Source organism: Bos grunniens, chromosome 4, assembly GCF_055505025.1.
Source record: "Bos grunniens cultivar Pamir isolate PY7600 chromosome 4, Bosgru_T2T1.0, whole genome shotgun sequence".
Taxonomy (NCBI): domain Eukaryota; kingdom Metazoa; phylum Chordata; class Mammalia; order Artiodactyla; family Bovidae; genus Bos; species Bos grunniens.
Window position 1 is genome coordinate 68,745,846 of NC_141168.1, and position 21,729 is coordinate 68,767,574.

Sequence of the window (21,729 nt, forward strand, 5' to 3'; positions counted from 1 at the left end):
GTTTTGCATATCTTTCTTAAGGAATTAGGGAGCAAAAGTAAATGTAAATTCAACACATAATATCTACGTCTAGTCATTGTGGACTTTTCACTGTAAGATAATCATGTGTGTGTGTATCAATTTTATGGAAGTGCTGCTGCTGGTGCTGTTAAGTCGCCTCAGTCGTGTCCGACTCTGTGCGACCCCATAGACGGCAGCCTACCAGGCTCCCCCATCCCTGGGATTCTCCAGGCAAGAACACTGGAGTGGGTTGCCATTGCCTTCTCCAATGCATGAAAGTGAAAAGTGAAAGTGAAGTCGCTTAGTCATGTCCGACTCTTCTCAACCCCATGGATGCAGCCTACCAGGCTCCTCCGTCCATGGGATTTTCCAGGCAAGAGTATTGGAGTAGGGTGCCATTGCCTTCTCTGATTACAGGGCCTAACTCACAATAAATGCTCAATAAATATTTCTTGATTTGAATAAACAAATAAAGAATGAATGGCAGCTATGCTAAACAGCTGGGTTACCTATCAGATCAGAGATCAGATCAGTCGCTCAGTCGTGTCCGACTCTTTGCGACCCCATGAATCGCAGCATGCCAGGCCTCCCTGTCCATCACCAACTCCCAGAGTTCACTCAGACTCACATCCATCGAGTCAGTGATGCCATCCAGCCATCTCATCCTCTGTCGTCCCCTTCTCCTCCTGCCCCCAATCCCTCCCGGCATCAGAGTCTTTTCCAATGAATCAACTCTGCATGAGGTGGCCAAAGTACTGGAGTTTCAGCTTTAGCATCATTCCTTCCAAAGAAATCCCAGGGCTGATCTCCTTCAGAATGGACTGGTTGGATCTCCTTGCAGTCCAAGGGACTCTCAGGAGTCTTCTCCAACACCACATTTCAAAAGCATCAATTCCTTCCTTAAATATGCAGTATTACATCTTGGGGAGAACTGAAGAATTCTTTTTCAACCATACAAGGATTATTGAAATTTTATCTCTTCAGTACTCTATGAGAAATTATGTTGTTTTAAAAGGTAGAAATCGGAGAAGGCAATGGCAACCCACTCCAGTACTCTTGCCTGGCAAATCCCATGGATGGAGGAGCCTGGTAGGCTGCAGTCCATGCGGTCGCTAGGAGTCGGACACGACTGAGCGACTTCACTTTCACTTTTCACTTTAATGCATTGGAGCAGGAAATGGCAACCCACTCTAGTGTTCTTGCCTGGAGAATCCCAGGGACAGTGGAGCCTGGTGGGCTGCCCTCTCTGGGGTCGCACAGAGTCGGACACGACTAAAGCGACTTAGCAGCAGCAGCAGCAAAAGGTAGAAATGGCAAATTCCCTCTAAATCCATATGTCTGTCCGACTGTCTCTCAAAACTAAACTAAGTTAAATTTGCATTTACTCAGTTCTAGGTAAATAGCTGGGCTTCCCTGGTGGCTCAAGCATCTGCCTGCAATGCTGGAGACCCGGATTCAATCCCTGGGTTGGGAAGATCCTCTGGAGAAGGAAATGACACCCCACTCCAGTACTCTTGCCTGGAAAATTCCATGGACAGAGGAGCCTGGTAGGCCTGGTAGGCTACAGTCCATGGGGTCACAAAGAGTTGGACACGACTGAACGACTTCACTTTCAGTTAAATAGTTAAATAAGGATAACCACTGAGGATGGTATTCATGAACATAGAATATTGACTAATTCATAAATTCAACCAATGAACATGGGTGAGATTTTTTGTTTATTTTAAACACTTGCCCCCGCCGAATCAGAAGTTATTTCTTGCATTTAAACCTCAGATAAACTCCGAAAATCATTTACAAAGATATATTAAACTTACAACAAAGCATAAAATTATGATAGCCAACATATGCATATATATTTCCAAACACCACTTACAAAACAATACAAGAAGCAACAGAGAAGTAATTTTTTTAAAAAAACTTTTCATTTTTTATTGTTATAGCCAATTATCAAACAATCTTGTGATAGTTTCAGGTGAACTGGGAAGGGACACAGTCATACATACGTTTGTATCCATTCTCCTCCAAAACTCCCCTCCTGTCCGGCAGCCATAGATCATTGAGCAGAGTTCCATGTGTTATACAGTAGGAGCTTGTCAGCTATCCAGTTTACACATAGCGGTGTGTACATGTCCATCCCAAACTCCCCAACTATCCCTTCCCCCAAACCCCCCATCCAACCCTCCAAAACCATAAGTTGATTCTCCAAGTCTGTGAGTCGCTGTTTTGTAAGTTCATTTGTATCATTTCTTTTTAGATACCACATATAAGCAATATCATACAATATTTCCCCTTCTAACAGAGAAGTAATTTTAAGTTATTCCTTAACTTGGTTACTTGGTTTCCTTTCCTTGGTTTCTTACTCAATTCAGATAGTTTAACAAAACATATAAACCAATATAAAGGAATTTAGTAATATGTTGTTACAGCATAATTACCATAAACGGTCATTTAAGTCCTATTAGATAATCCACAGGTGGTTACACCTTCAGAAACAAACTTTCAAGGAAGCTCACCATATGGTGGAAGGCCAAATCTTAACTCTCATCCCTGAAGTAAATCCAAGTATAGTATTCTTTGTAAGATTTGGAATTTCTTTTGATGTAATTCATTTTTTATTCCTTCGTACAATATTCTCTAAATAGTAATATTTATTGAGCAGGTACTGTGTGCCAGATACAGCACTATTTGTACTAAGAGGTAAAGAGGTCTAAAATAAAACAACAAATTATTTAACTGTAAAGGCCTCAGTTTGCAAACAGAGAGGAAAGACACCAACTAGGCTTTGTGCTAAGCATTTCTGGTAGGCATCTCATCGGGACAAATGTCACAGGGGGGCTTCTCAGGTGGCTCAGTGGTAAAGAATCCTCTTGCCAAGCAGGAGGTGTGGGTTCAATCCCTGGGTGAGGAAGATCCCTTGGAGAAGGAAATGGCAACCCATTCCAGTACTCTTGCTTGGGAAATCCCATGGACAGAGGAGAGGAACCTGGTAGGCTACAGTCCATGGGGTTGCAAAGAGTTGGACACAACTTAGCAACTACAGGACAACAAATGTAACAGATACAAGTATAACCCTTCTGCAGGTGAACAAAGTGACTCAGGGAAAGTTACTAACTTGTAAAGCGCATCCTATTATTCGCAGGGCCAGGAGTAAAGCCTGTCATTGCAGGGCTTTAAGCCTGTGCTTTTAGAGCCCACCATATGCTTTGTGGTGCTGCAAACTCAGGGAAGAGAGAACTCTAGGATGGGGAGGGAGCTGGTGTCACACAGGAGATAATATTTTAAGTACATCTCTAAATAAGTTGTGGCAAAGAGAGAAGGTTAAGGTGGGAAGGATAGCACAAATAAGTATGCTCACAAATAAGTATGCTACAGGCAGGTCCTGTGGAGCAGCTCCAAAGAGAATAGCATGTTTTCCAAAATGCTGGTGGTAAGAAGTGTTTAGGGTGGGATATGAGGCTAAACAGGTTGATAGAAGTGCCCTACAAAAGGTCTTGTGTACTATCTACAGTTTATCCTTTAGGACTGGAGCAGAAGGAGCCTCAGGTTTGTGCTTTCGAGGTAACTCTGTTAAAGAAATGTGGAAGAAGGTGGATTCAGGGGGTGGTGAGGGCAGGTGGTGGTGGTTGTTCTGCTGGTGGGGAAACGAGTCAAGGAGCTCAACTGACTTGTTCTCTGTGAGAGATGATCAGACTGGAGAAACTAAAAGCTATTGAAGGGGAAGAGAGAAAAGCGACGTATCTGACACATACCTTGACGTATTGATGCCCCCAGTTGAATGTGAAGAGGAAAGGAGGTGAGGGAGGGGGAGGAGTCTAGATGATGTGATCCTCAGAGTCCTGAATTAGCGAGCTGGGAGGGTGACACCCATCCCCTGATGGAATTTTAGAAGGGTAAGTTGATGGTGAGGAAGTAATTAGTTCACTTTTGGATATGATGAGCTTGGGGTGACTGTGTGCCAGCCCACTGAGAGATTATCAACCAATTAAGGGACATACCTGGGGTGTCACTATTTCATGAACGATCCCACTCAATAGCCACCCTTCACTCTTTATTCTTTCCCTGCCTATCCTATCAGTAACCAAGTTATGTCAACTCTACCTCTTTGGTGTGTAATTGCCACTTACATAAATCTTGGTCATTTGGATTAGTGTGTGCAATGTCAAATAACTGTGAACACCTGAGCATTTCTACAAGGCCCTTCACATTCAGACACTCTCCAGCTTTATCCATTTTGACACTGCTCTGTGTAGAGCCTGCATTCCAGCCATACTGAAGCAGCTGCAGTTCCCAAGAGGTCTTGTTCTCAGTCAATTCTGCATCCAACCATAAAGACACGTCTCCAACTCCAATCCCCATCTCTGGCTGCACACCAGGGAGAGGCAATGATGAGTAAGACAGACTGACCCTCCAGGAGTGCCTAGCAGACAGTCAGACAACTATTTCAACTGAGTCATATTTACGTATATTCCTGAGGTTCACTGACAGCAAAAAGCCAGACTCCAGGATATTCACTTAAATTAAATAATCCTATTGCAGGGAATATGGTGGGTTACTTAATCATCACATAAAATAGATGTTTCATGCTCTCATGTTTTATTCTACTGAGAATCCAGGCACCATTGTTAGATAAAAAATTGTTTTGTAAATGCTGCAATGTTGCTGCTGCTAAGTCGCTTCAGTTGTGTCGGACTCTGTGTGACCCCACAGATGGCAGCCCACCAGGCTCCCCCGTCCCTGGGATTCTTCAGGCAAGACCACTGGAGTGGGCTGCCATTTCCTTCTCCAATGCATGAAAGTGAAAAGTGAAAGTGAAGTCGCTCAATCATGTCTGACTCCTAGCGACCCCATGGACTGTAGCCCACCAGGCTCCTCCGTCCATGGGATTTTCCAGGCAAGAGTACTGGAGTGGGGTGCCATTGCCTTCTCCAAAATGCTGCAATAAATATCTATAAAACGGTACTGGTGTATCATTTTCTCTTATCCTTTCCAGTATCTCACTGCTTTAGTAGATCAAATGTATTGGAGATACCAGTAGCTGGAATTGAGGCTTGGAATTAGTGAAAATGTAAAAGTAGTTGTATTATGTAAGCCATAATATGTAAAATACATGCAAAAAGTTAAAGGAGCTTGTTTTATTATGGAGGAAATGACAAGTAAGCAAAACAAAATTTATAATAAAATATTCTGCTGAATGCTAATTCCAAAAATGTCTTGGCTGTGGATTACCTCAACTGCATCATTACCATCCAATACATAGAAAGTGAAATTATTTATGGACAGAAAGACAAGAAAATTTTATTTGGTGAAGACAACATTGTACTCAGTACACATTAAAAAAAGTTTATAATTATTGTTTAAGTAGCCAATTAACTGCTATCCAAAAGTCTACAAGCAATAAATGCTGGAGAGGGTGTGGAGAAAAGGGAACACTCTTACACTGTTGGTGGGAACGCAAACTAGTACAGCCACTATGGAGAACAGTGTGGAGATTCCTTAAAAAACTGGAAATAGAACTGCTTTATGACCCAGCAATCCCACTGCTGGACAAACATACTGAGGAAACCAGAATTGAAAGAGACACGTGTACTCCAATGTTCATCACAGCACTGTTTATAATAGCCAGGACATGGAAGCAACCTAGATGTCCATCAGCAGACGAATGGATAAGAAAGCTGTGGTACATATACACAATGGAGTATTACTCAGCCATTAAAAAGAATGCATTTGAATCAGTTCTAATGAGGTGGATGAAACTGGAGCCTATTATACAGAGTGAAGTAAGTCAGAAAGCAAAACACCAATACAGTATGCTGCTGCTACTACTGCTAAGTCACTTCAGTCGTGTCTGACTCTGTGTGACCCCATAGACATCAGCCCACCAGGCTCTCCTGCCCCTGGGATTCTCCAGGCAAGAACACTGGAGTGGGTTGCCATTTCCTTCTCCAATGCATGAAAGTGAAAAAGTGAAAGTGAAGTCGCTCAGTCATGTCCGACTCTTAGCGACCCCATGGACTGTAGCCCACCAGGCTCCTCCATCCATGGGATTTTCCAGGCAAGAGTACTGGAGTGGGGTGCCATTGCCTTCTCCGACCAATACAGTATACTAACGCATATATATGGAATTTAGAAAAAAGCTAATGATAAGCCTGTATGCGAGACAGCAAAAGACACACAGATGTATAGAACAGTCTTTTGGACTCTGTGGGAGCGGGCGAGGGAAGGATGATATGGGAAAATGGCACTGAAACATGTAAAATACCATATGTGAAACGAATCGCCAGTCCAGGTTTGATGCATGATACAGGATGCTTGGGGCTGGTGCACTGGGATGACCCAGAGGGATGGGATGGGGAGGGGTTTGGGAGGGGGGTTCAGGATGGGGAACACATGTACACTCATGACGGATTCAAGTCAACGTATGGCAAAACCAATACAATACTGTAAAGTAAAATAAATAAATTAAAAAAATAAAGTAGCCAATTCAGAGTAAGCCAAAATTATCCCAGAAAACTGTTATATATTAAAAACAGGTTGAGAGTTTTTTGAACTGTCATCGCCCCCGAAATTCGAAGATAAACACTCTTTTTGTGAAGATTTCTTTCAAAACCCCCGGTATGGCTTTAGGGAAGGCAAAACAAAGGTAAATAGCATGCAACCCAAATCTCGTTTAACAGAATGATTTATTTTCAGGCCTATTAATCGGTGACAGGATTACATCTATTTTTTTCTGAGTGCTCCTGATTTATTCATCCCTCTGAATCTAAATTCTGAGAGAAAGGAGTAGAGCATTGGTTTTAAGACCTCGGGCACTAGCATTCATCATGCTGCCAATGAATTTTGGCTCCAGCTGAAGGTAAATTGCTCAACCACTTTGTGCCTCAGTTTCCCTTATCTATATAATGGGGATTGTTGAAGATTAGGTGAGATTGTACAAACATAATAGGAAGCCCTCAGCATAAGTCAGTTACCGTGAACATGTCAAGGGTTTCCCTCAGTAGGCCACTTGGCTTTTCTTTCTAAATATTAGCATAATATAAATGGCATCAGAACGTGAAGGGCAGGAGCCACGTGATCCTTCCACGAAAGCCACTTGTAGGGGCCTTCAGAGAGGAAAGAAAGGCCAGGCGCCCGAGGCCCGCGCGCGATTTCCCGCCGCGCCCGAGTCCCGGGCGGCCTCCGGGGGCGCCCGGGCCTCGGCGGCGGCGGCGGCGGCGCGAGCGGCGCCTCCAGGCCGGTGAATCATCCCGGCAGACACCGAGAGCCGCGGCAGCAGAGAGCAGCGCCGAAAAATGGCTGAAGCGGGCACGGGCTTTCTGGAGCAGCTCAAGTCCTGCATAGTTTGGTCTTGGACTTATCTCTGGACCGTATGGTTCTTCATCGTCCTCTTCCTGGTCTACATCCTGCGGGTGCCCTTGAAAATCAACGACAACTTGAGCACAGGTAAGGCCCGGGCAGCCGGGCCCGCGGCGCTCGCCCTTCCCCCGCCCCGGAAAGTTAGTGCAACTCGCGCGGGGCCGCGACTGGCGGGGGTGGCGGGGCGCGCGCTCGGGGACGCGCCGGCGCCCGCGCACCGGACGCCCGCGGCCAGCAGGCGAGGGCTCGGCGCCTTAGCCTGGGGGCCCGGGCGGCGGGGTCGACTGGACGTGCGAGGGCGGCCGGCGGCCTTCCCGGCCCCGCGGCCCAGTGACCCTGTGGAGGAGGCGCCACGCCGTGAGGCGGCCCGAGCCAGGAGGTTACCGCTCCTCCGCCTGAGGTGCTTGTCGGCGGGCGACTGAGGGTACGGAGGTCGGGAGCGAGGGACTCCCCGCGGACGCCCCTTCGGCTGTCTGCGTGTGAACCCCGAGGGCTCCTCAGAGTTGGACCGTGTCCGTCCTCACACGCTGTCTGCCGCCAGTGCCGAACATCCGAAGTGTAGTCGGACGAGGTGTCCCTCCCGACACCCGCGCGACTCCGCGGGTCGCGGGCGCCCCCGTGAGGGTGCTACCCATCGGCGAAGCCCCCCGAAGGAGTCGACCCCGCATTGCCGAGATTTGACACCCCCCCTCCCCCCCACGCAGAGTTGCGAGTTGCGGGGATAGCGGCGTCACTCTCTTATAGACGGGAGAGAGATTCTCGAAGGTACCATCAAGGCTATAGATGACGTGTCAGGTTACCAGAGGGAATGTCACAGGGACAAAAGGAGAGACAGGAAATCTGGAATTTATGATGATTTTTAATGATCTCAGCCCTTGTCTCTCTCCTTGTCCCCGTTTGCATAAGGCTTTGGTAACTAGTCATGTTCAGGATCTTAGATAAAGCTCCACATGCTAAGAAGGGAGCCCCGCAGGTCTTGTATCCACGGTTGTAAGTGCCCAAGGTAATTAGAACAGGATCTTAAACTTGCAACCAGCCAACTGAATCATTAAAAAACAACCACAAAGAAAACAGACACCAGCAGTAACACCCCAGAGACAAATCAAGAACCCAAAGTATATTTTGCAGGAAGGGCTATAGTTCTTGAAGTCTGGAAATACTTGTGGGAATCGTTAGAAAACTCTTTTTCTTTTTTTAAAGTTGACAGTAATTTGGGAAATCCTTTCAGTCTTAACTGAATATATATGCATTCTGCTTAGTGTGTGATTTACATAATCAGAGAGTCAGAGTCTGGAAATGCATTTTCCTGTGTGTTGTTAACTACACTAAAATAATTTTTAGAACACGAGGTAATGTACACATTTTGTTACGTACTTGTGCTTTTAAATGGAAATCTTGATTACTTTAACTTGAACTCATGTTCATATTTATATTTGTTTTGTAATATCCCTTGGGATGTTATTCCTGGGCTGCCCCGTGGAATCTGCGTTGTAGAATCATGTTGCCAAATGGATAGGAGCTGTTCAGCCCTTGGATTCAGTTTTCCTAGTGATAATGGCTTTCTGGCTTTTCATCTATTATGAGTGGCTGCTCATTACAATACTGGCTCCTTGCTTGTGGCAAATATATCTCTAAGATAAGTTCTAGTCCCAAAGTTTTGTTATTTTAAGAAGTTGCTTGAATATATATGGCAATGAAATCTTATATTTGTTGGTAAGTGGTTTGATTCTTTTTCTCCCAAAGAATTCATTTTGAGGCTTAAAAAATGTGAACCTTTCTCATTTAATGCACATTTAAATTTTTTATTTCAGAACACACATTTGTTCAGTTCAGTTATTCAGTCTGTCCAGCTCTTTGCGACCCCATGGACTGCAGCACACCAGGCTTCCCTGTCCATCTTCAACTGCTGGAACCTGATTAAACTCGTGTCTATCAAGTCAGTGATGCCATCCCACCATCTCATCCTCTGTCGTCCCCTTTTCCTCCTGCCTTCAGTCTTTCCGAGCATGAGGGTCTTTGTAATACTTGTAATACTCATTTGTAATACTGCATTTTCTTTGTTGTTGTTCAGTCACTAAGTTGAGACCCCATAGACTTTAGCACGCCAGGCTCCTTTGTCCTCCACTATCTCCCAGAGTTGGCTCAATTCATGTCCATCGAGTTGGTGATGCTATCTAATCATCTCATCTCCTACTGCCCCTTCTTCCTTTGCCTTTTTCTTAAAGTAGTTTAAATAATCGTCTGTGAGCGTATTTGTGTGCATGTGCCCATAAGTGCCACAAACCAATGTTTTATACACAACAGGCAAGGAGCAAAATTGGGAAAATGCAAAAATTTTAAGGAATAAAATTGTTAGGTCCTCTCCCAACATTAAATCTTTTTCTCAAACTCCTTTGTTAATTTGTATTAGCATCGTTAACTCACTTAGGCTAATAGAGATAGAGAAAGTATGAAGATGAAAAGGCCATCTGCACTGAATCTCATTAGACACATGATGGAACCTGAGACCATTTATCCCAGTGATGCTGGACTTCTGTTTTCATTTGTAGTTTTATGTAGTTTTAGTCATAAAGGAAGGTAAAAGAGAAGCGCACAGAGACTCATCTCTCTCTGCTACTTCTGTGAGAAGGTGAAGGGAGAAGTCCCCTCCTATGTGGAACTTGTCCTCCCAGCGAGATCTGAATGGGTTCTAGAGGGACTCATTTTGCTGTTCCTAGGCCCTGTGGTGTTTGCTTTTCTTGTGATGATGAAGGTATGTGTCCCCGAAGAGGCAGCAGAAGCTAGAGCCGCTTTTAGGAAGCTGTGGGTGGCCTAGGCCTCCTTCCTTAGGCAAGCTGACACCACTGGTTGATTTGTAGATATTGAAAAATCCTTGTATCCGTGGGATAAATTCCACTTGATCATGGTGTGTGATCCTTTTAATGTATTGTTGGATTCAGTTTGTTAGTATTTTGTTGAGGATTTTTGTGTCTATATTCATCTGTGATATTGGCCTGTAATTTCCTTTTTTTGTGATATTTTTGTATGGTTTTGGTGTCAGGGTGATGTTGGTCATAGAATGAGTTTGGAAGTGTTCCTTACTCTGCAGTTATTTTGGAAGAGTTTGAGGAGAACAGGTGTTAACTCTTCTCTAAATGTTTGATTGAATTCACCTGTGAAGTCATGTGGTTCTGACTTTTGTTTGTTTGGAGTTTTAAAATTTAAATCGTACAATGAAAAATGAATTTTAGGAAAGACAAAGGAGAAAACAAACATATTAGGAACACAGTGGTTAGCTTTGAAATTCATTTGTGACGTTCTGCCTTGAGTTGGATAGAAGAATGTTAAAGTAGTTCTATGATTTATTGAAAGTATAATGAACTTTTAATAAGATTTTTGAAAACCCTAAATTATATTGTTACCTGTCAGTTTTCAAGTGAATAATTATCCTAAAGCAATGCTTTTCCAAAAGGGCAGAACATTAATTGTAGTTAGGAGCAGTCATGCAGTCCGTTATTCGAGAAAAAGCAATAGCATAGATTAATGTTTAAAAAATAGCCCTGTAACTTGCTATATATTGTGGTGGTGACAGCACATTCTCATCTTCCCTTGTTCTGAGGTTTTTAGATGCTGAATTTGAAACACTTTGCACCTTTCTTAAATGTATATCTTTCGACATTTTTGTACCAAGAAGCTTAAGTGATTTTCCAGTTCTTTTTCTGTTTCCTCGAAAACAAGTTTTCAAAGATCTTTTAAATTCTATTGTATTCCTTGACTCAGACGTTTAAGCGTCTGTCTACAGTATGGGAGACCCGGGTTCGATCCCTGGGTTGGGAAGTTCCCTGGAGAAGGAAATGGCAGTCCACTCCAGTACTCTTGCCTGGAAAATCCCATGGACAGAGGAGCCTGGTAGGCTACAGTCCATGGGGTCGCAAAGAGTTGGACATGACTGAGCGATCTTCACCGTATTCCCTTTGGAAAGCAAATATAATAGTCTAACCTAAGTTTGATTGTTTTTGTCATAGAACTCTTTTTTGGTGTTAAGATGATAAATACAGATGCAAAACTCTTACATTACTGAGTAGAAATATACATAGCTTTAGGCGCAGTTCAGATTTAAATATTTTCATATTGGAAATAGTTGCTCTAAACTTAATTAACACTCTGGATTTCTTATCATGAGGGCCTTGTTGTAGTTAACTTAGGTTTTTTGCCCCTGATGTACCTGTTGTCTAAAATGTTTTTTCCCACCTGTAGATCCCATCCATGTTTCAAGGACTAGCTTGAATGCTGCCTTCTGATTCTCTCAACTGAATGTGATACTTCCTCCAGTTTTCACTGTACATTATCTGAGAGGCATTTGGAAAGTTTTTACCTTGTATTAATTATGGTTGTGTATGTTTCATATATTTTGTTGGCCAAATATTTCTTTCAGGTTTTTCCATAAGGTATTATAATAATACCCAAACAAACTTTTTGGCCAATCCAGTATGTTTCAGTGTTTGTATAAATGTGTCTCTCTTTCCGTATACATACTAGACTGCTAGACTCTGGTTCTTCATTTTCCACTGTACTTCCTTGCACGTAGTGGTTCCTTACTATTCACCTCATGAATCAGTCTCCAAGCTGTGGTGTACTCAGTGAGTTGGGATTAGAACAATGGAATTGATCAAACACATTACTGGCTATGTACCTTACTTAAGTTTTCAGCTTTAGATAGAAGTCAGAAACTGTCACAAAAATTTAAGAAATTCCATGGTGAGTCATACGTATCTAATCCATGGTGGTCCAATTTATGAACACATAAAAGGACAATTTTATGGTTGTCAGCTTTGAGTTGAGGATAGATCCCAGACATCTGAGTTGCCTTTACTTTTGGAGACATTTCTCTCAGTCGTAATGAAGCAATCTGAATGATGCTTTTCTGTTTTTTTTTTTTTTTTTTTTAGACTCTTAGTTTCTGTATATGTTTAATGATAGCTTTGGAGAAGGAAATGGCAACCCACTCCAGTACTCTTGCCTGGAAAATTCTGTGGATGGAGGAGCCTGGTAGTAGGCTTCAGTCCATGGGGTCGCAGAGCCAGACGCTACTGAGCGACTTCACTTTTATTCCTTAAGATCCTTTCTAGCTCCAGAACTCTGCTTCAGTGCCTTGGGATAATTTTCATTGAGTGCAGAGTCTATAACCAAGCAAATACACGGACTTGAAAGAAAGAGTTAGTCACTCAGTCGTGTCCAACTCTTTTTGATCCATGGATTGTAGCCTGCCAGGCTCCTCTGTCCATGGGATTCTCCAGGCAAGAATACTGGAGTGGGTAGCCATTCCCTTCTTCAGGGGATCTTCCCGACCCAGGGATTGAACCTGGGTCTCCTGTATTGCTGGAGAAGACAATGGCAACCCACCCCAGTACTCTTGCCCTGAAAATCCCATGGCAGAGGAGCCTGGTAGGCTGAAGTCCATGGGGTTGCTGAGGGTCAGACATGACTGAGCACTTCACTTTCTCTTTTCACTTTCATGCATTGGAGAAGGAAATGGCAACCCACTCCAGTGTTCTTGCCTGGAGAATCCCAGGGACGGGGGAGCCTGTTGGGCTGCTGTCTGTGGGGTCACACTGTGTTGGACACAACTGAAGCAGCTTAGCAGCCGCAGCAGCTCCTGTGTTGCAGGCAGATTCTTTACCATTTGAGCCACCAGGGAATTCTAATTCTTAGTAAATACAAGTCCAGCTTATATGTGGCTTCCTTCAGTGGCTTTCCATTTCACTTAAAATCAAAATATGTTATCCTGGCTTACAAAATCTGATGACATGACCCCTTCCTACCCCTCCTGTCTGAACTTTGCCACTTTCTTCAGGTCACTGTCTTCATTCTTAAACTTGCTTTGCTTGTTCTTGCCTTGTGGCCTTTGCACTAGCTGTGTCCTCAATCTGTAATGTTTTCCTACTTGATTTTTATGCAGTCATGTTTATACTATGCACACCTTTGCTTAAATTCACTTCTTTTCAGAGGTTTTCCCTGATGATCCAATCCACAATGACCAGTCACTATAAATGTCACCAGATTTGGGTTCTCTGTATATTACTTAGCCCTGTTTGCAATAGTTCTTGTTTATTGCATTCTCATAGTTTTCCTCCATGTGATTGTAAACTCCGTGAGAATAGGGACCTCATTTGTTGTTATGATTTGTCTGCCTTCTTGTGGGTCCTCAGGATCTTGAACAGTGAGTGTTTGGACCTAACATATGCTTAGTATGTATTTGCTGAATGGATGAAAATCAATGTCAGTTGGTTGTGGTGACTCAGAAGTAACACTGTCCTTTAGGAAATGATTTTGGAATATATGTGGTAATTTCTTATAAGATTTAGAATTGTGTTTACTGACTCTAAGTTATAAAGATTACCTTGAAATATTTATGAAGTTCCAAATTTTTAATTCATTTTGATCCATTTTCTTAGGGGCAGAGTTTAAAGAAGGTTATTCTGGTCCATATTGTAAAGTATGGCTGTGATGCGCAGCATACAGAACTTCCTTGACTAGGCATCAAACCTGTGCCCACTGCAGTGGGAGCACAGAGTCTTAACCACTGGACCACCAGTGAAGACCTATTGTAAAGTAAATCTATACAAAGAATGTTAGGAGTCCAAAAATTGACTGCTTTGGAAGCCAATTTGTGTAACATAACTTGAAACTTCAAACAAAGGAATTTGCTGAGCTAAATGCCTCATATTATCTATAAGGATGGAACTTGGGATTCTACCTACATGGAAAAAATACTTGTCTGTATGGAAGGATAGAGTAATGGAAGAGATATTTGGTTGGGACACTCTTAAGAACAATATTGTCAGGGATTATGAGACTTCATAGAAACATAATTTGAAGTGATTAGAAATAATTAAGCATAATTAATTTAGTTCATATATTTGCATATTTCCCTTCTCTAACCATAGAAAACATTTCTAAGTTTATATGAGAAGCCAGCGTGAACATAGTGTTAGCATTACAGAAATTTGCCTTATTGCCAATTTTACTGAAATACTTTTTTCTCCATGAAGTATTGTATATCTGAAAGAAAGATATCAGCTCTGATAAGATGAAAGGAACTTTGGATTTAGAAGATTTGAGTTCAAATTCTAGGTTGCCAATTGTTGGGAAACTTGGACAAATTACTTTGTAAGACTCTTTCCTCATTTGTAATATGAGAACAGAATAGTGAATAATCTCTATTTCATAGTTTTATTTTGAGCTCTAAATGAGATCTTTAGCATTGAGCCTTGAGCATAGCACATAAGAATATTAGCAGCCATATATCATGTACCTGGTCCCAGTCCATTTCATTGACTGAACTGTGTTCATTCATTGTTAATTCATTCATCCACTGGTTTGTTTATTCATTCACTTTGAACAGCAGATGCCTGTAAAATTGAAGTTATATTATTCTTGTTATTATTTGGACACAGTCTCATGTCAGTTATACTTCTCGTAGCTTCTGCAATTATTTTGTGTGCTGAACAATGAAAATCCTCTAATATACTGCCTTATTCATTTGTGCTTCTAGATATATTTTGTTACCTATGATTAAGAATGGTGCATGGTAGGAGTCACACCTTAAAAATAAGATTGAAAATCTGCTGAGTGAAACTAGGAAGGGGTGAGGAGCCAACCTTTATTGATCCTTACATGAACCAGGTTCTGTGCTGCTTGCTTTGTTATGGGTTGTTACACTCCCTGGGCTAGACAACGAGTCTGGCTATATCCCATATAAATAGCTATATAGTTGATATTCTCTTTGTAACTGTGAAATGAAAAATGTTCAAACAGAACAAGTATTGCTATAATACTAGTTGTCCTGTTAAAGGAAGCAACACAGATGAACCCGTTAAAAAATGTATTTTGATGGGAAAGCAGCTTTATGAATGAGGATGAGAACTTGGTGGAAACTTTCAAAGGGACTGTTTGTGGACTATACTCAGAAAAGCTTGAGAAAAGGGACTATGAGTTTTTCACCTTTATCTTTCCATCATGTGGTCATTGCTCATGGTGATACATGGAAAGATGAACGCATAAATGACTCTGGGTGTTCTAAGGCTTTCCAAGATGGATGGCACCAGTGGTCCTTTTCTTAGCTCATTTTACCACCTCAAGTTTTCTTTATCTTGGTTCACGGGCATATTGCTAATACTCAGCACTCAAGACTGATTTGTTATTTGGCTCACAGATGAAACTCAGAGATAGAAGGATTCTTATGAGGTAACTGGAGCAAGGGTTTGAAGACAAGGAAGGGAAAAGAGTGTTCTTGTGTATTCAGAAGAGGTGAATGCCTGAAGTGGAAGTAATGGAAAAATTCAGAGCAGGAGTACACTAAAGCAAAGAAGGGTTACTATGGTATAAGTCTGGTTAGGATAGCTTGGTGATTGTCTAGATGTGGGGCTGGAATGGGATTGACAAAAAGTGTGTACCTGGCCAAACGTCACAAGTTAAGTTGTGTTTATTCTTTTTAAATACACAGCAATTGGCACAACCCTGGGCATTCTATGAGTGTTTGTGTGGCTTAGATAGCTGCATTTGGCTTTCCATCTTGGTGCAGAATGGGAAGGCAACTTCATATGAGATGGTAAAATGAATGAGAAAGTGCCTTGTAGACTGTAAACTAATGTCCAAGGCATTAATAGTAGGTTGTTTCTTTAGAAGTTTCTATTCTCTAGGCTTTGTCTCTCACAGTGAAATAACAGGTTAAGATATATAGTTGGATCTCTCTTATCCTGGATATTCTTTCTGCTGCTGCTGCTAAGTCGCTTCAGTCATGTCCGACTCTATGCGACCCCACAGATGGCAGCCCACCAGGCTCCCCCGTCCCTGGGATTCTCTAGGCAAGAATACCAGAGTGGGTTGCCATTTCCTCCTCCAATGCATAAAAGTGAAAGTGAAGTCACTCAGTCTAGAGAATAATAAATTAGACATTTTTCCAAAGAGGAAATGCAGGTGGCCAACAGGCACATGAAAAGATGCTCAACATCACTAATCATCAGGAAAATGCGAGTGAAAGCCACAATAAGGTATCATCTCACACCTGTCAGAATGGCTGTCATCAAAAAGAACCTAAATAAAAAATGTTGGTGAGGAGATGGAGAAAAGGGAACCCTTCTGCATTGTTGGTAGGAATGTTAAGTTGGTGCAGCCCTTGTGGAAAACAGTATGGAGGCTTCTCAAAAAATTAAAAGTAGAACCACCATATGACCCAGCAGTTCCACTTCTGGGTCTGTCCATGTGCACCTGTGGCTGATTCATGTCAGTGTAAGGCAAAAACTACCACAATATTGTAAAGTAATTAGCCTCCAATTTAAATAGATAAACAAAAATTTTAAAAGATAATGTACCCCAATATTTATAGCAGCATTATTTACAATTGCTAAGATATGGAAGCAACCTAAGTGTCTATCAACAGATGAATGGATAAAGAGAAGTGGTATATATATATACAATATAATATTACTCAGCCATACAATGAATGAAATTTTGCCATTTGCAACAGCGTGGGTGGACTTGGAAGGTAATATGCTAAGTGAAATAAGTCAGAAAAGAAATACATTGTATTATATCACTTATATGTGGAACGTAAAAAATACAGCAAACTAGTGATTATAATAAAAAAGAAGCAGGCTCATACAGAGAACAAACTAGTGGTTACCAGAGGGAAGGGGGAAGGGGTAACATAAGGAGAGAGTGGGAGGCACAAGTCTTTGGGTGTCAGATAGGCTCAAGGATGTATCACTTAACAGTGGGGATGTAGCCAATATTTTGTAATAAATGTAAATGGAAAGAAACCTTTTAAAATTGAATTATAAATAAATTATTTAAAATATAAATTGGAAGCATGCCAAAGAATTGCACTAAGCAGAATAATGAATTATTATTGGATTGTTTATAGCCACACTATTGAATATCTGTTTGTTGATAACAGGAAATAATATCTACCAACCTCCTTATTGTATTTGAGATGTCATTGTAAAGTTATCTATAAAGGGTTTTGAGTTTCCTGGTAGAGAGGGAATATATAATAAAATTCAGTTTTTGTTACAGTGGAGCAGGGCAGTTGCTCATGTGTTATAGTTAGTAGTCATTCAACTATGGTAAGCTTTCCTGAACTATCTGCTGTGCTAAAATAAGAAGCTGACAGGGTCATTTAGCTCTAGCAGTACATCATATTAGCTATGGCTGGGGCCAGAGAGTCATTGTTTAATTGTAGCTACCAGATCTCTCAGCAAAATAAGGCACAATTTATCTGTGGGGATATTTGTTTTCCCTCTAAATTTTGAGAAATTGAAGGTGTTCTAGTAACAAATATACTTCATGTAGAACTCTAAGTTGGTTCCATAAGCTGACTTCCAAATCTAATAAAGGATCTTGGTTAAGTGTTAGTCTTTCTGAAATTTTGAGGAAGCCTATAGATAACTTTAAAGGAATCTTTAGGTCAGTGAGTAAGGACTTTTTTTCTTTTCAATAAGAAAGCTTAATTTAAAATAGCAAAAACAGTTGACAAACTCTGAGGCAGAAAAGTCTTTAAAAAAGAAGTGGCTTTTTTAAAAATAAGCAATTTGAATCTGAATCTACATATGATCTAGAATTGGGCTTTTGTTTTGTTTCGAAGTCTGCTGTAATACCATTCTAAAATGCTATTTTATTTTGTTGTTTAGTTGCTAAGTCGTGTACGTCTCTTTTGTGACCTCATGAACTATAGCACACCAAACTTCTGTCTATGGGATTTCCCAGGCAATAATACTGTAGTGGGTTGCCATTTCCTTTTCTAGCTATTTTATTAGCAGTAGGTAATAGTAGAATGCTTACAGTTCTTCCTTCTGTTAAGCTTTTCCAATTTCTAGTCTCCTTCTCTTGGAAATGAGAATGAAATTTACTTCCTTACCAAATTGATCTTTTCATTTATTCAATAGATGCTGTTTAATGGGCATTATTAGTAGAACTTAAAAAATAATGCTCTTGGGGTGTTTTGCAATTTATTACACCCACTTGACTCAGTTGGTGACATACATTTAAATTTCCTGTAGTGTCACATAGTAAGAACTGGTGCGATCTAGTTTGTACTTTTCCCCTGGACATTGCTATAAGGGAAAGAGAAATACTGTCCTCTACCATTGACTTGTTTTATTTAAAATAAAGCAAATTATACTTTTCTCAGTTCAGACTCAGAGTACTTGACATTATGGTTTAGAGAAAAACCATAGCTCTTTAGCAAAACCATAGCTCTTTGGCTCTTTTAGCAATGAGAATGTTTTTTATTGCACCCTTACATTTGAGAGATGAAGTATGAGAAGTTAAATCACAGTTTTTAAATATTAGAAACTTGATTCTCAATTGTTTTTTTCTCCAAACTGAAAGTTTTATATGCATTATCATTCAGTAAAAGCCTGAAATGCAAAGAAAAAAGAATCATATAGCAAATCTAATCAATTGAAGAGAGTCATTATCTTAAGAATAATTCATTTTCTTTCTTTTACATAATTTGAACAATCAGTTTTTTCAAGGGAAAGTACATTAATGAGGACAACATAACATCAATTAAGTCTGAACAAATATATGCAGATATAAATTAGTTTTAGCTATAAAAGTATTCCTAAAAATGGTTTTTACACCAACAGTTAAAAAATTTTTTTTATTGTTTGCTTACAGAAAATGCAGCAATTTCTGGTAGATTTTAAAAACAAAGAAACTATAATTCTTTAAAATAATTACTTTTAGTTTTAACCATGAGAATATATGTGATGGAAAAGAGGAATTCAAATATTTAAAAAATATAAGATAAGGAACATGTTACTCTTAGGGCTAGTGAGGATTGAAATTCAAAGCTTGTGTGAAAACTGACCAACTGCTAAGAAAAAATAAAGATTTGTTTCGTCTAAAGATAAATTTTACATGATATTAATAATATTAGTAAGTACAGTGATTGCAGGCTGGGACTAGCTGGGGAATGGAGTTGTAGTGGTCACAGCAAGGGCTTTTCTCTACCATGTCTTGAGCATTAATGACCATCTATTGTCTCATGTCTAGCTCACTTTCTAGTGAACAAACATGAGCTAGAAGTAAAATATAAAATGCTTTTTAATGTATATAATTCTGTTTGTAACACCTGCAAAAACCAAAGAAGGTATAAAAATATTTTGACATTAAGACAGTATTTTATTAATACATTACCTGCTTTTGTTATAATCATTTATTATTTGGATAAAATGTTATATTTCATTAAAAATATGCTATTGATATGTGAATGCTCTTGATACTTGGCTTACAGAAATCTCTTTTTAGCACTTGCCTAGAAAATCCCATGGATGGAGGAGCCTGGTAGGCTGCAGTCCATGGGGTCACTACGAGTTGGACGCGACTGAGCGACTTCACTTTCACTTTTCACTTTCACACAATGGAGAAGGCAATGGCAACCCATTCCAGTGTTCTTGCCTGGAGAATCCTAGGGACGGCAGAGCCTGGTGGGCTGCTGTCTTTGGGCGTCGCACAGAGTCGGACATGACTGAAGCGACTTAGCAGCAGCAGCAGCAGTAGCAGCTAGACTGTGTTAGTCCTTTTAAGTTGCTTTTGTTTTAAATAGTTTAGTTATAGTTCACATGTACTCCTAGGCAGGAAGTCCATTTGTCTTTGTGAAATGATATTATTTCCACTTTGGATTTTAGATGAAAACTGCTCTCTCCCAGTCTTGGCACATTGCTTTCACCTCTTTTCTTAGAGGCACCAGAGAAGTTAACTATTGTTTGCAACACAGCGTTGTATGCCCACATTTAACCTGTCCTAGTTTTCTTACCTCAGGATGTAGCAGAGTATGCAAAATGAGATGATAAAATTCTCAAATTAATGAGAAATTAATGTAGCATATATTACTATTAGAAATAAGATGAGTGTTGGTAAATCAAACCACCTATGATGTGATAAACTGTTGCAAAATATCAAGGGATTCACTTTGCTACTTATAGGTTAGCTTGCTCCTGATTACAAAGTAACTTAAATCTAAATGTTTCAGGTTATACTTGCCTACAAATGTCAGACTGAGGATATGTTAGAATGAATAAGTAGTAACAATTCTGAGGCCGCAGGGTCCACCAGGGCCCCTGTGCCCCCTCATGACTGCTGTTAATGCCCACTCCTGCCCATGAGTGCTCCAGGCAGATGCTATGTTTCCTGGTGTTCAGGACTACTGTCCCTTCTTCCCTTCTCACTGGTACCCATTGTTGAGGACATTAAAGAGTGGCCTTGATCAGGCAGCCTGTGTGTATGTATATATACAGTAGTTTGCATTTGCTAATTCCCAACTCCCAACTCACCGCTTCCCCACTCCCCGCTTCCTGATGGTTTGTTCTCTATGTCTGGGAGTCTGTTTCTTTTTCATAGATAAGTTCATTTGTGACATATCATTTTTAACCAAAGTCTATACTTCACATACTTATATTTCCTTAGTTTCTACCAAATGTTCCTGTACTGTGTTCCAGGATCCCATCCAGTATACCACACTGCAGTGTTGTCAGGTCTCCTTAGACTCTTTGGCTATGACAATGTTTCATGCTTTTGTTTTGATAATCTTGATAGTTTTGAGAGGCATTGGTTAGGAATTTTGTAGGCTGTCCCCCAACTGGGATATGTCAGCTATGTGTCTCATGATTTTTCTGGGATCATGGGTTTGTGGAGGGAGAACCACAGAAGTAAAGTGCCACTTTCTTCACATATCAAGGATACATGATATTAATTTATCACCGTGAATGTTAACCTTTCTCACCTGGCTGAGGTGGTTCAGTGTTTCTTGAGTTCTACACTGTGAAGTGACTCCCTTCTCTCCTTCAAATACCGTACTCTTAAAACGGAAGTCACTTTGCCCAGCCCATACTTCTGCAGTGAAGAGTTTTGCCTTCCCTTGTGAAAACACACAGAGACCACCTAAAAGAGAACAAGTAAAGGCTGTTTATTCAGGGCTTTCCAGTTGGTGCTCATGGTAAAGAACCTGCCTGCCAATAGAGGAGACGTAAGAGACACAGGTTTGACCCCTGGGTCAGGAAGATCCCCTAGAGGAGGGCATGGCAACCCATTCCAGCATTCTTGCCTGGAGAATCCCACGGACAGAGGAGCCTGGTGGGCGACAGTCCTTGGGGTGGCAAAGAGTTGGACATGACTGAAGCAAGTTAGCACATAGGCTGTGTATTGCAAATTACTCCTTTGAAAATGTGACTGGTATTACAAAATATGCTGATGTTGTGAGTTTCAATCAATGGATTTCTGGGGCATTTCTCTGGTAAGACAGCTTATTGTCACTGCTCCCTCTGAGACAGTGCTTACAGGTGGGCTCCACTCAGGTGAAATGGGTGGGGAGGAAGAAAGGTACGCACA

The 21,729-nt window shown here is 41.1% G+C and overlaps 1 protein-coding gene across 34 annotated transcripts in view; it reads left to right on the top strand.

Moving 5' to 3' along the window:
- Positions 1–7,252: 7,252 nt before the first annotated feature.
- The window catches only part of ST7 (suppression of tumorigenicity 7), a 268,221-nt gene continuing 253,744 nt past the window's right edge, over positions 7,253–21,729 (top strand). For 18 of the 34 annotated variants that reach the window (XR_015162623.1, XR_015162624.1, XR_015162610.1 and 15 more), the window contains exon 1: positions 7,253–7,443. Coding sequence is in view for 10 of the 34 variants with exons in the window: in XM_086396745.1 (XP_086252871.1) it covers positions 7,293–7,443 (151 nt within the window). In the remaining 24 variants the exon portion in view is untranslated. Of the gene's footprint in view, positions 7,444–7,528; positions 7,781–9,167; positions 9,293–21,729 lie in introns of those variants that run through there. The other 16 variants (XR_015162618.1, XR_015162622.1, XM_086396760.1 and 13 more) reach the window with 7 other exon arrangements.